Below are 14271 nucleotides of genomic sequence, written 5' to 3'. Positions count from 1 at the left end.
CTTTTGTTTCTAACAGTAGAGCTAAAACACTCAATCCATGGTCAACAGAGTGATATTAATCAAAGATAGTTACTAATGATAAGCTACAACATACAAGAAATCCGAAGTAAATTAAATCAGTAGCCTGAGCACTGATTCTAGGCTAACATGTTTAAAGACAGTGTATTATGATACAATCTCAAGATCATATTTTGGAAAGGAGTATATGAACATGTAGTTTTTGGTTCTGATTTCAGTAGACCATTTGTCTTGAAAAATTCTTGATTATATATAGAGGTAGTTTATACCAGAGATACGTGAAACTATTTAATCTTTAGGTCGTTACTTGTGGACTTTATTTCTATTATTTTCCTGGGGATTGTTTCCCTGTGGTGGGGGTCAGTAGGTGAGTTGGGTCTTGGGATTATCCTCAGGGGGCAGATGAATATGGCAATTTTGAGCTTTATAGGCATGAATATCAATACTTTAGTAAAGTGTCTGCTAATAAATGAGCATATGGTGTGTGAGAACACCTATGTTGGATGTACTCCATAGTTCTCATTTATACTTGGATGTCTCCTGTTTAGAGGCAGGTACAGTACAGTTAGACTTAGTGGCTTAAATGCATTACAGACTTGTGTTTCATTGTGCATTCAAAGGTCATTTCCCTGGAGTACTACTATGTCCTTAAGGCACAATCTGCATATAACCATGATGACTAAGGAGTTATTTGCATAATTGTCACACACACACACACAAACACACACACACACACACACACACACACACACACACACACACACACACACACTTGTACATATGATGACTTCATTATCCATTTAATGTCTTCAGTGTTATACACACCTACAGCAGGTAATCACCACTTTATATCACCTGAGCCCTATCCTTGCAGATAAATAATTACAGAGGTTATATAACTAAGTCCATATAGGATCATAGTATCATAGGATCATAGGAGATTACTAGGCTATCGACCCAGAGATCATTTGAATCCTATCCGGTTCATCCCAATGTAATACAATGAGAATGCTAGTCAATACCCAAGATTACATTTAGTGATGACTGCCCATGTCCAGGAGGGTTGTGGGTGCTATCTTTGGTAAGAATGTATGGTGCCTCATCCACTTGTCCAGGTTTGTCTTGAACAGTGTCATAGAGGTGCTCTGTTTTACATGAATCTGCAGCCTGTTACAAAGATGCAGCAGTCACTGGGAGATAAATCTGTCTCTCCAGCATGTCCCATTTAAGTCACAGGCCATATTTAGGTCCCTGGAATGGGAAGCCCTAGTCCCATTTGAATTACTGGTATGCATCAAGTTTATTAGGTTTGGGTCTTGGATTGCTCTGTAGGCCAGGCATAAATCTCCCCTAAGAAGTCTATACAGCATAGAGTATAGTAACAGTGACTTTAGTAAGTCTGTATATGTTACATGCTGGAGCCCCTTGATCTTCTTGAGGTCTCTCCAGTTGCTGCAGGTGCTTTGTACAGTACATGCCAAATGAGAAGTTATACTCAATTATGGCCCAGATTAGTGCTGACTATAGAGGGGTTATAACCTCTTTTGTTCTCGAGGCAATGCCTTTACTAATCAAGTATGCTATGTAGAAAGCCTTCCTTACTACAGTTGACACATGGTGGTCAATGTTAAGGTTGCAGTCAATTTGTAATTCCAGAACCCTTACTACTTCGTGGGTAGCCAGGGTATTGTTGATTTGACAGTGTGAAGGGACATTGTTTGTACCGAAGGGAATGATGATGCATTTCTTTGCATTCAGTTTGAGACCGAGACTAATTCACCAGTCATTGTTCTGTGTGAGACTCTCCTGGAGTATACTGACATCATTTGGGGATTCAATGATTGCACCTAGTTTACAGTCATCTGCAAACTTAGTCAGCCACAACCCCTTAGTTTTGATCTGAACATCTAAGAAATATATACCAAATAGTAAGGGCCAGCACTGACCCATGTGGCACCCCACTGGTAACAAGTCTGCTAGCTGATGTGGAGTTACCCACTTTGAGAGTGCATGTCCAGTTTGTGAGCAAGTTGGCAACCCATCTTCAAATGAAGGGGTTTCCATTCAGTTTGCTAAGTATATCGATAATGCCTGAATGTGGGATTGTGTCAAAAGCCTTTGCCAAGTCAAGGTATGCTGTGTGCACAAATTTGCCCTCATCAATGGCCCTGGTCACATTTTTAAAGAAGTCCACCAGATTTAACAGCCAGGATCTGCCCTTGTTGAAGCTGAATTGAGTAGGATCCAGGGTTTGGAGGTCACTCGGTAGTTGAAAAACACACTCAAAATCTGTCATATAACATCTTGGTTATTATTTACAGAATCCAAGACAGTGATTATGTATAGCATTCTTAAAGTATATCATTTATGATTTCCAGTGTGGGAAAATTTCAAAGCTTACTGTGGCTTACTACATGACTGTAGATCACATGGGAGAAATGAATACTTTCAGAAAGCTTTTGATGAAGCAGCAATGTAAGCACACCAATCATAGTACTGATAAAATGTAGGCACAGAGTATTAAAATTCAAAACTAACCTGCATAAGTGCTTTAAACATTAAAGAATGGTGTGTGCATACCTTGTTTAGTAAACAGTTCTTTTTTTTTTTTTTTTATTCAGGGTTACAAGTTACCTTGGAATCTCTGCATTTGTGGTTGTTACCAAAAATAAATGCATGTGATCATATAAGGAAAGGTTTTTTTTTTTTTTTTTTTTTTTTTTGTAGTTCAGTGTTTTTACTCATCTATATCCTGTTAAAATATATTTTACCTTTTCCTCAAGGATATACAACATTGATTCACTTTTAAAACATATCAGAATGAATCATACACAAAGTTCACGTATTAAACTGGACCACACACTGTTACCTATAAGCCATTATTTTACATAGCACAGTTTCAAATTCATTATATTTGAATAGTATGAAAATACGTTACAGACATTTCATGTGAGGGGGTGAAGGTCCCCAAGCCCTTCATGCTGTGAGTTTTCCTATTTGCTCTCTCCGATACATTATTCCAGGCCCTGAGTTGAAACAGCTCAACGGTAACAGTAATTACCTTATCTGTTCAGGTATTCAGGCTTAGAATTGTATTATTCATAACAGTAGCATGTGAAAAGAAGTATATACAGCATTAAATAACATTTCCAAAATAAAATGACTTTGAATGATTCAGTCTACCCAGGTCTGTTGTTGCTAATTATGTCTATACTGTAAGAATAGTAAATACGCTTGCATGGAATGTATTCTTAGCCCCTTATGTTCACTCAAGAATTACTTCCAAGACACGAAATATTTTATGTAGCGATCAAGGAAAGTTGGTATAAGTCATGCCAGAAAATTAAGCTGGTGGAATACTAATAACAATACGAGTATTATGCAATGACAGAACACAGAATAAATGTCGACACAAAGCATGAATCCATTTCTAAAATGTAAAAAAACCTGATAATAAGGTTCCATGGTTTTGTTTATTTTACATGATGTAATCAGTTAAAACTGTCCTAGCTTACAAAACATCTGTATATGTTCTTTTGTATTTTATGAGTGAGTGGGCAGGTATTATTAATATACAAGTTTGGATACCATATATGCAAACATTGTTTCTGTGTAGTTATGAGTATTAATTTATGGGCTCATATTATATCTTCTTATTATAAAAACACACATACACATGAGCCCCCCCCCCCCCCCCCCCCCACACACACACACACACACACACACTGATGCAAAGTTAACATTCCAGAGTATTTCTAAACAGTTTACTTTGGATAAAAGGAGGCCAATGAATAAACAATTAAAAAAAAAACATCAATTAATCAGTCAGAAGAGTATGAAACTGTAAACACTCACCAAACTCTTCTGGAACTGTGATTGAGTAAAGACACACTTGGCCAGCTGTGTAATTATGAGGATAATTAGGTGATAATACCATCCCTCCTGATTCGGTATACTGACCTCCACAGGGAGCTGTAGGGGGAAAAAAAGTTATCAACATCTCTTTTTCTGTATTAAGTAAGTTGAAGATGGCAAGCAATTTGTGGTATGGTAATTTATCCACTACAACTTCTGGAATGTATAAAGTGTTTACTGAAAACTAAGCATGTTTGACTGTTTGCAGCATAGGGAACTGTAAATATTTCTTATCTTCCAGACAACAATTTCTCCTAACTGATAGCAACAAGCACAAAAAGAAAACTCAGGTTTGCAAAACAATTATGTTACAACTGGAACTCAAGCAAATAAAGAACCATGCAAAAAATGTAATATTTATTTATCAAAATACAATTACAGTTGAGTATTTTATCCTGTAGTCCCCATTTTAGAACATCATTTTCTTTTCACTCATGTTAGTCTCTTTGGTTTAAGCTTATTTGTTTATTTATTTATTTATATGAATTGCCTAGGAAAATACCCCTTTTCAGTAAAGGCCAAGTCAGAAAAATTGCAGAAAAAGAAACAATATACAGAAAATCACATACATTTTCACAACAATCATTTAGTAAGGTAGTATTTGCTTTAGTAAACAGTAGAGTAATAAAATGTTCTACAAACCGTTACATGAATCAGTGGTCATAGTATACTAAATAAATTAAGTGTGTGCTTGTAGCATACAGTCATGAAAGGCAATTGAAACATTAAGAGTATAAACTAATCTGCACAGATAAAGATTATGACAATATTTTTATGAAGGAGTAGACTAAAGAGAAGGCATGGATGACAGTCATCTGAGAATTTGTAAATAAAACTAATAGAGGTTATATGAAAGCTTTGATATAAAGACTATAGGTGATTAACTGTATACTCTTGAATAAATTAGCCAGGAAGGTGTTTAGCAATGACAGTGTTATCTATCTTTGTAGCATGAGGTAAGTGAAACTTTAAAGCTTTTTAGTTGTGCAATCTGTCTCTCTGGAAGGGAGAAGTTATTCCATAATTCAGATATGCAAATAGGGTACAGGGATGCCCTGAAGGAGTTATAGGTTCATAGGTAGGTACTAGGCTATCAGCCCTAGGGCCTATACAAGCCCAGCCAAAAAGGTGTCCTGGCTTTTGCCACCCAAGAAAATTATTTTCCTGTGCCACTGTCAAGCAGAGCCACAGAAGTGATCTCCGGGGTGAATTTCCTATTTCCCATCCAATCATCAAGATTTTTCTTGAAGAGTACTAATGAGGAGCTTTGTTTGATATAGATAGGTAGTTTGTTGCAGAGTATGGGAAGTCTCTGGGACAGGAATCTATCCCTCCGGCATGTTCTATTTATTGTGGTGACAAGGTTTAGGTCCCTAGAGCTTGCAACTCGGAGGGACTGGGGATTTCTTAAAGCGGAGCATGTCCAACAGCTCTGGGTTTGACATAGCTTTGTATGTTAGGCAGAGATCGCTTCTGAGTAGGCGATATGCGACAGACTAAAGCTGGAGTTTTTTGAGATGGTCTGTGTAGGGCATCTGTTTGAGGCCAGTAATCCTCTTTGTGAGGTATTTCTGTGGCCTTTCCAGTTGTTGTAGATGTCTTGTGAGGTACATACCAAAAGGGGCGTTGTACTGTATAATGGGTCTAATGAATGACGAGTAGAGGGGAACAATGACCTCTTTTTTTCTGGATGAGAAACATTTTGTGATGAGGTGTGCCATGTAGAAGGATTTCCTGACTACTGTCCACCTGTGTCCCAAGGTCTCATCACAATTTCAGTGTTAAGTATACTACTGCCTATGTTGTAGTTCATAGGTACAGAGTTTTTACCAAAGGGGATGACAATGCACTTTTTGGCATTGAGCTTGAGGCCATGGCTTTGACACCAGGCATCTGTCTCAGTGAGGCCCTTTTGTAGGATGTCCACATCGTTAGGAGTTTCGATTATGGCTCCTAGTTTGCAGTCATCTGCGAACTTCATTAGCCAAAGACCTTCTGTGTTAGCCTGTACTTCAGAGAAGTAGATACCAAACAGGAGAGGACTCAGGACTAAACCCTGTGGTACTCCACTTGTCACTGGTTTGAAGTTGGATTTGGAGTCTGCTACTTTCAAAGTGTGGGTTCTGTCAGTGAGCCAGTTGGCAACCCATCTTGTGACATAGGGATTTATACCTAGTTTAATGAGTTTATCTATAACTCTAGAGTGGGTATGGTGTCAAAAGCCATGGCAAGATCTAGATAGCCTGTGTGAACCACCTTACCCTTGTCTACAGCTTTGGTGACTGCTTCAAAGAAGTCTATCAGCTTAGGATACATGCTCTGTCTTTTACAAACCCGAACTGAGTGGGGTCCAGAGTGTGGAGATTACCAATGTCTTTGTTTATATGTTCCATGATGATACATTTCATGGCCTTGCAGACCAGGCTGGTCAGGCTAATGGGGCGGTAGTTCCCGGGGTCCGTGGTGGCTCCCCCTTTGTGCAGTGGGATAACCGTCGCTGTGCGCCATTCAATGGGCACAAAGCCTGAGGTGAAGCTATGACTGAACATGGTACTCAGGTGGGGTGCCAGTTCGTTCTGTAGTTTGTGTAGAATGCAGCATGGGATGTTGTCTGGTCCCATGGATGCTGTGTTCTTGTCTTTGGAGAGTGTGGTTTTTACCTGTGCAGCCGTGATTACAGGAACTTTGCATTCTTCTGGTATAGAGATGGGTCCTTCAGGGGGTGAGAGGGGGGTAAAGTTAGCACTGAACCTATCTGCCAGGATGTTGGCAATATCAGTTGGTTCTGTATATTTAGTGCTATTATGCTGTAACTTAGAGAAGATCTGGGTGTTGCCATTGCGATTCTTGACATAGCTATAGAATGCTTTGTGGTTGTCTATAGAATCAGTGGCGATTTTGTTTTCGTAACTAGCTTTGGAGGATTTTATGAGGGATTGCAGCTTCTTACTGAGACTGACCATGGAATTTTACTCTCTTTTGCAACAGTTTCTTCCTTCTGTTGTACAGTTTGTTTATGGCAGGCGACCACCAGATTGTTTTCCTTTTTTTGGAGGATAGCATCTTAGTTCTGTTTGGGATAACAAATTTTGAGCTTTTTGGCTAAAGGGAAGAGACTTGCATTTTAATCTAAGATAGTACAGTTATGTAAGTAAACTTACCATAACAGATTGTTTTTTTTAGTAAATCACTGTTTTTATAACCTAAGCTGCCACTGACCAGCTTTTCAAATCCTTAGAATGCCCACTGCACACACTGTCAGGAGCTTGAGAGGAGATCAAAATAAAATGACTGTTAGAAAGCAAAAACCTCAGAGTTTTCTTGCCTCAGGAAGGGAGGCAGTAGCCTGGAAAGGAGAAGCAGAAGGGTAACTATATACACAAGGGTATGTACTTCAACACCCTTGCAATATACATTAAAAATAAAAATAAATAAATAAATAAAAAAGACAGTGAGGCTGTGCAAAAGAAACAGCTTCTGCAATATTAGGACATCTACTTGTATAGACACTTAAGGGACATTTTAAGCCTAGCCAGTTTCCCTTTTTGTGCTAAAAATAATCTATCCCATTTGGTTATAGATTATCCTTACCCATCCCATAGTCAGTAGTTATATATTACCCCTAACCCATAATGAGAATAACTGGGATCATACCATACATCATTTTAGGGGACCCATGCATGCTATAAAGCATTTAGTAGCTGCATCTGTCCATTAGTAGTACAGGGGGTACATTTTCTCTTTCCAATCCACAGATCTAAATTGTGCTTGAAGATGGACAGGGATGAACTTTATGTGGGTGCAGAGTCTGTTCCCAAGCAGCAGTATCCTCTATGAGCTATACCTATGACTGCAAACCATTCTGTTGATGCTGTAGAGGAGGTTTGGATTACTAGACTGAGTGTTTCTGATGCCATTTGACTTGCTGATGTGCCATAAAGCCATTACAGTTGTTGCATGTGTCTGTTTATGGTAAGTTTATTTACACAAATGCATTATGTTCAGAATGAAGTAATTGTTGAAGTAGCCTAAGCAGTTTGGGTAGACTACCATAGCTTAGAATCTAAACAGGGAGGAGGAAATAAATTAAGAATCCTGGAGCCCTAGGAGAATGGTCTTAGTAATGGTCTTAGTAACGCCTGATCTGGACCTGGGAAATGAATCCAGTTTGTACTGCTGTGTAAAAGTATGCACAGAGGACCAGATTGTTACCTCTAGAATACTTCTATAGACAATGTCTTTCTAGGAAGCCACTGAAGAAGTCTAGTCCTGACAGAATGGGCCCTAACACTGACTGAAAGTGACAAACAGCTTATTAAGGCGAGAATAACAAAAAGAGACAGCATGAAACAAACACCTAGAAACTATCTGTTTTGACACTGGCTGTTTCTTCCTCATACCTTCATAGGAGACAAATACCTGTTCAGCTTTCCTGAAGGACTGAGTTTTTTTTTTCTATGTAATATTTCAGCTCCCTGTGAACATCCTGAGTACCAAGATTTTTTTTTCTCATATGTTTTTGGTGTCAGGGAAAGACAGGACAATTAATAGACTGGTTCATTTTAAACCCAGAGATTACCTCAGAAAAAGAAACCCTGTCTTTGTGGAAAATGAGGTAGGGCTGATTCACCATAAAAGCTTGTAACTTAGATGCTCTCCCAGCAGAAGACACAGCAATAAGTAAAACAGTCTTCCATGTTAAGAACCTGAGTTCAGCCTGATGAGCTGGTTCAAATGGAAGAAGAGAGATTTTTAAGCACAAAGTTACGATTCTAAGGAGAAGCCACCTGTTTTCTAGGTAGACAGATTTGTAAAACCCCTTTCAAAAACTGCTTATCTCAGGCATAGGAAGAAATGGGGGATTCCAAGGATAGACAAGCAGAACTGCCCAACAAATGAACCTTGACAAAGGAGTAAGAAAGGGCAGAGGATAGTAACTCATGCAAATAATCAAGAACCAGATTCAGCTGGGCCTTAAAATGGTCCTGGTTACTGAATTGGTAGCAACTAGAAAATATTTTCCACTAAAATATATATGATTTCATAGGTTTATTTTTCATCTTCCTTTAATACCAGCTGCACATCCTCATATAAAAGTGCCTTATAGGTATCAAAATTCTATCAACCAGGCAGTTAGTTGAAGAGTTTTTATGTTGGGGTGTATCAAACAATCCTTGTCTAGTATGAGTAAATGCAGTCTCTGGGGAAACTTGTGGTAATTACCCTTTGCCAGTTTCAAAAGAAGGGGGAAACACTGTCGTCCAAGCCAGAACAGAGTAATCACCACAATCTTTGGGAAGTCCTTCTGGATCTTGAGATGATTCCTGGGTATCGGTGGAGAGAGCTGAAAGGCAATGAGGTACATTCTCTTCAGTGGGAATAAGAAGGCCTCTGTCTAATAGGCCTGTTTTGAGACAAGGCAAACAGATCTACTTGAAGAGTCCCCCCAGAGATGAATCAATTCCTGCAGTACCCTGGATCTGTCCTGGTCCTGCTCAGCTTGTATGCTACAAGGCAATATTGTGATGGAATGTAGGAAACCTGAAGAGTCAAACTGAGCTTTGTTGTCCCCTATTGTAAATCAGTGGATATCTGTAAAGGGAGTAGGATCTAGTACCCCTTGTTTATTTATCTACGATATCAGAATAGCATTGACTGTGAAAATTAGTACTGATCCTGGGGACTACAGATGATAAAAGGATTTCAAAGCATTTATCACTACCATCATCTCTATGACATTTCTGTGATTTTGTCTGCTGTGCTATTTCCGCAGACCTTGCAACTTCACAACTTTGGAAATGGGTCCCCACACCAAGTCTGAAGCATTTGTTGTGACAGACTGGGGAGGAGATGGAAGAGAGAAAGAGAGTGAGTGACTGTGAGAAATCTTGTCTACCCCTATCAGAACCTCCCTCCTTACATTCCTAAAATGGGGGTCTGAAAAGAAAAAGGGACAAGACTGGCCTGGGTACCATTGGATTTTTTTACTGTGAAGTGTGGCTTGGGGCGTCATAAGAATCATAGGGGCCATGATCTCTCTTCCATCTCCCAAGAAATTCCCTAGCAGATGTCTGGTTCGACTGGAAAAACTCAGGGAGAACTTTTGGAATATCTCTACTTTGTTTGGAGGAAGAAAGCTTTTCCCAGGGCAGAATCTGACAGACATTCCAGAAAAACAATTCTGGCAGAAGTGATGAGAAAGGATTTATGTAAGTTCACTTGAAAAGACAGCCTGAGTGCAATATTTTGAACAGTTGATAGGCACTCTTGACAACTGGAAAAAGAGTCCAAAAATAAAAGCACTCATCAAAATATGGGAAATGTGAATGCCTTGAAGTCTGTATTAAGCAATTTCTGGAACCCGACACTCTGTAAATACTCATGGAGCAGCAGGATTTTTTTACTGTGAAGTGTGGCTTGGGGCGTCATAAGAATCATAGAGGCCATGATCTCTCTTCCATCTCCCAAGAAATTCCCTAGCAGATGTCTGGTTCGACTGGAAAAACTCAGGGAGAACTTTTGGAATATCTCTACTTTGTTTGGAGGAAGAAAGCTTTTCCCAGGGCAGAATCTGACAGACATTCCAGAAAAACAATTCTGTCAGAAGTGATGAGAAAGGATTTATGTAAGTTCACTTGAAAAGACAGCCTGAGTGCAATATTTTGAACAGTTGATAGGCACTCTTGACAACTGGAAAAAGAGTCCAAAAATAAAAGCACTCATCAAAATATGGGAAATGTGAATGCCTTGAAGTCTGTATTAAGCAATTTCTGGAACCCGACACTCTGTAAATACTCATGGAGCAGCAGGCCTTCTTAATAGTAAGACAGAGAACTGATAATGTATGCCAGATACACAAAATCATAAGATACAACTGAACTGTTTGACAAGGGGAATGTGATGGCATACACTTTTTAAAACTTGCTTTATCATGAAACATATAAAAGGTACAAGAGTTAAAAGGGACTGAATGGTTAACATTTTGAACTTTTGAGACTTTGACAAAAAGATTTAGAAAGGAGAGGTCTAGCACAGGCTTCCAAGTCTTCCTCTCTTTGGCACTTGAAAACTTCCTTGAATAACACCCTTTGTCCATCTGACAGTCACTCACTCACTAGTTTTATTAGTCCCTCCAAGAGCATTTGTTGCAGAACTAGATGAAATAGGACAATGTGGTCTACTGGGCAAGGAGGAATCTGAAAAAAAAAAGGGGTGACACCCATTATGTTGTTATTGTGGCTGAAGAAATGCACTTTCTTCCCAAATGTGTCAAAAGCTTTCCTGTTTTTGTCAAAGGGAATAGGCTTAGGAGTCATAATTTGTTTAGCGGAAGCAGTTTTGGATAGGGAAGTCACAGCAAGGTTTGCTCTGTTTTTAGAAAACAAGTATTTATCGAGCCAGACATCCTAGGGGCAAGAAGATGAAACAGGAGAAACAGCTGCTCTCTTAGGAAGTGGGAAAAAACATGTTCATTTTCGATAGTGTCAGAAAAAAGATAACTCTGAAGCCACACTCCTCAGAAGCAGAATCTTCAGGTTGAAAATAAAAATGTTGAAACATTACATTATTCTTTCTATCCCTGCTCGATCCCTGCTCTTCTTACTGAAATTCATTGGCACAAAGTGAGAACATTCATTTTCTGTTCCTCTCTAAAAAGGTACTAGGTCACAAGAAAATAGAAATAAGTTATCTAGAAAATTCTATCAAATCTTCACTGCCCATTGAAATAGAAACAGAAACAGAAGGAGACACGTTATTTCTCTTTTGTTTTCTTTACCTGAGAAAATCATTGAAAGAAAAGATCAACCTACAGCCAGCATACCAATCTGGGGCTCAGGCTCCCTTTCCAATTTGTGTTAAGTATTTTTACCTACCCCTTCCCCTAAGACAAAGAAGATTGTTTGTCTCTTGCCTATGGAGGGCATCCCTACAGGTGTAGTGGATGTGTCTATTCCCCAGTCATTAGTGGCTGTAGGTGCCACCCCATGGGAACCAGGGGGAAATCCTAAGAGGTCTGAGAAGACAAGTTCAGCCATAGCACAGTCAGCTACCAGTGGCTAAGGCAAAACTAGAGATGGCCTGACACTCAAGGACTCCCTGATTCCTTTCTTTTTTCTTGTGGGAAAAAAGAAATGTTGTGACCAGTAACTGCCCTGTTCACTTTACACTGAGAAGGAAGCACTGAAGGTGGAGAGTGGAACATGAATAATTCAGTAAAACTTGAAACAGCCAACACGAGGTTCTGAGATAGGAAAACCAATGTCAGTCACCAAAACAGCCCACACCAGGTTCTGAGATAGGAAAACCAATGTCAGTCCCCAAAACAGCCAACAAGAGGTTCTGAGATAGGAAAACCAATGTCAGTCCCCAAAATAGCCAACACAAGGTTCTGAGATAGGAAAACCAATGCCAGGCCCCAATATCACAATACCCTGCTGCTAAAATACATAACCTATATAATCTATAGGAAAAATGTCAAAAATTATGTATTTTACAGTTTGTCACACAAACACTGACACACACAATCTCCCCTTTACACATAATAACAACTTAACCAATAAGTTACCCAGATAAACTAATAACCATGACAGAAAAGACATAATTGTTTCCTCAGAAAATTAATTTTTTGGATGGTTTTCCTAAACCATCGATTAAATTGCCCAGCCTTGAATGATTGCTAGCTGACCAACAGTTCCATGAAGTCCGTCAAATGAGTCCACTTTGAAAACAAGAAAGCTGTGATGTTTTGACTCTTGCTTTTTTATATGGAGCTCCTCTCAACCTTCCAACTGTTAAAGTGTGTGGAGGGTGCCCTAAAGCTTTGAAAAGCTGGCTGCTGGCAATGGACAGCACCCAGATAGCTTAGGCTACTGCAAAAGTGATCTAATAATCTAAGGACAAAATGATTGACTTAAACAATTGGCTAAGCTTCTGGTGTCATCCAAAGGGGATCCAGTATCTGTCTGCCTGGGAAGACATGATTGACAAACCACGATGCTTTGCCAGAGATGGTCTGCACCTGTCATGCCTGGGATCCAGGATACTGGCTAAAGCTCTTGCCACCCCTATAGTGCCTTTTTTAGGCAAGGTTCAAAGGACAAAACCACCACCATAACAGATACAAGCATGCAAAATCTGAAGGTAATTCTACTCAATACTAGAAGTCTAAACCTCAAAATGCACTCTCTCAAGGCAATCCTAAAAATGGAGAACATCGATATCTGTGCAGTAACTGAGACCTGGTTCAAGGCTCCAGAGAGTACCCCTGCAATACCAGGCTACAACTCTTACCACACTTGTTGGCCACAAAACCAAGACTGAAACACTAAAGGTGGAGCAGTGTCCATATTCACCAAGAATATTCACACCTCCAGGCTAGTTGCCCAACACAATGCATCTGAAATTCTCCAGGTGCAACTGACACTAGGTAAGACTGCAATCCAAATTATAGCTTGCTACAGATCTCCCACCATGCTCCAAGATTCTCAACAAACCTTTCTAAACATACTGGAAAATATTAAGATACATCCAAACACCCTAATACTGGGTGATTTCAACTACCCTGTCAGTAACTGGGAAAACTACGCGGGTACCAACTCCTTTTCCCAACAGTTCTTGGAATTCATAATTTCCAACGCCCTGGATCAACTAATCCATTGTTCCACCAGAGGCTCCAATATCCTAGACCTGGTCATTACCAACATGGGAGATAGATGCTCCACACCAGTGGTCACCCCCTCATAGGTCATGTCTGACCATAAGCAAATCACCCATGACATACACATCCCACCCCCACACCCCTGTAAGGAAACCTCCTTAAAAAACTTCTCCAAAGCAACTTCATGCTACTGACGTCAGAAGTGACAAACTTCAGGACACTCATGCAGACAGGATCTGAAAGTTCGACTGCAGAATCCTGCACTAAGGCACTGTATGAGCACATCCACTCATGCATGAATCGTGCCGTTCCAAATAGAACCAAAATGCTCTCCTCCAAAAAAAAAGGAAGCCAATCTGGTGGTCCCCTGCTATAAACAAACTATACAACAGAAGGAAGAAACTGTTGCAGAAAAGAGGAAAATCCCAGGATGCAAAAAACTCCCTTACCAGCCTCAGTAAGAAGCTGAGATCCCTCATAAAATCCTCAAAAACTAATTACGAAAATAAAATTGCCAAAGATTCCAAAGACAACCACAAGACATTCTATAGTTATGTCAAGAATCTAAACGGCAATGCTCAGATCTGCTCTGAGCTTCAGCAGAATGGCATTAAATATACTGATCCCAAGGATATTGCCAATATCCTGGCAGATCGATTTAGTGCCAACTTCACCCCTCT

The 14271-nt window shown here is 39.6% G+C and overlaps 1 protein-coding gene across 1 annotated transcript in view; it reads right to left on the bottom strand.

The window, feature by feature from the left end:
• The window catches only part of LOC122792903 (CUB and sushi domain-containing protein 1-like), a 4548980-nt gene that overhangs the window by 3327748 nt on the left and 1206961 nt on the right, over nt 1-14271 (bottom strand). The window contains exon 20 of the mRNA XM_044060461.1: nt 3874-3990. Within this exon, the coding sequence (XP_043916396.1) occupies nt 3874-3990 (117 nt within the window). The remainder of the gene's footprint in view (nt 1-3873; nt 3991-14271) is intronic.

This window comes from Protopterus annectens, chromosome 2.part0, assembly GCF_019279795.1.
Source record: "Protopterus annectens isolate FY-2018-M chromosome 2.part0, PAN1.0, whole genome shotgun sequence".
NCBI lineage: Eukaryota > Metazoa > Chordata > Ceratodontiformes > Protopteridae > Protopterus > Protopterus annectens.
The sequence above is the reverse complement of the archived record's forward strand: the minus strand, read 5'-3'. Positions and strand labels throughout refer to the sequence as shown.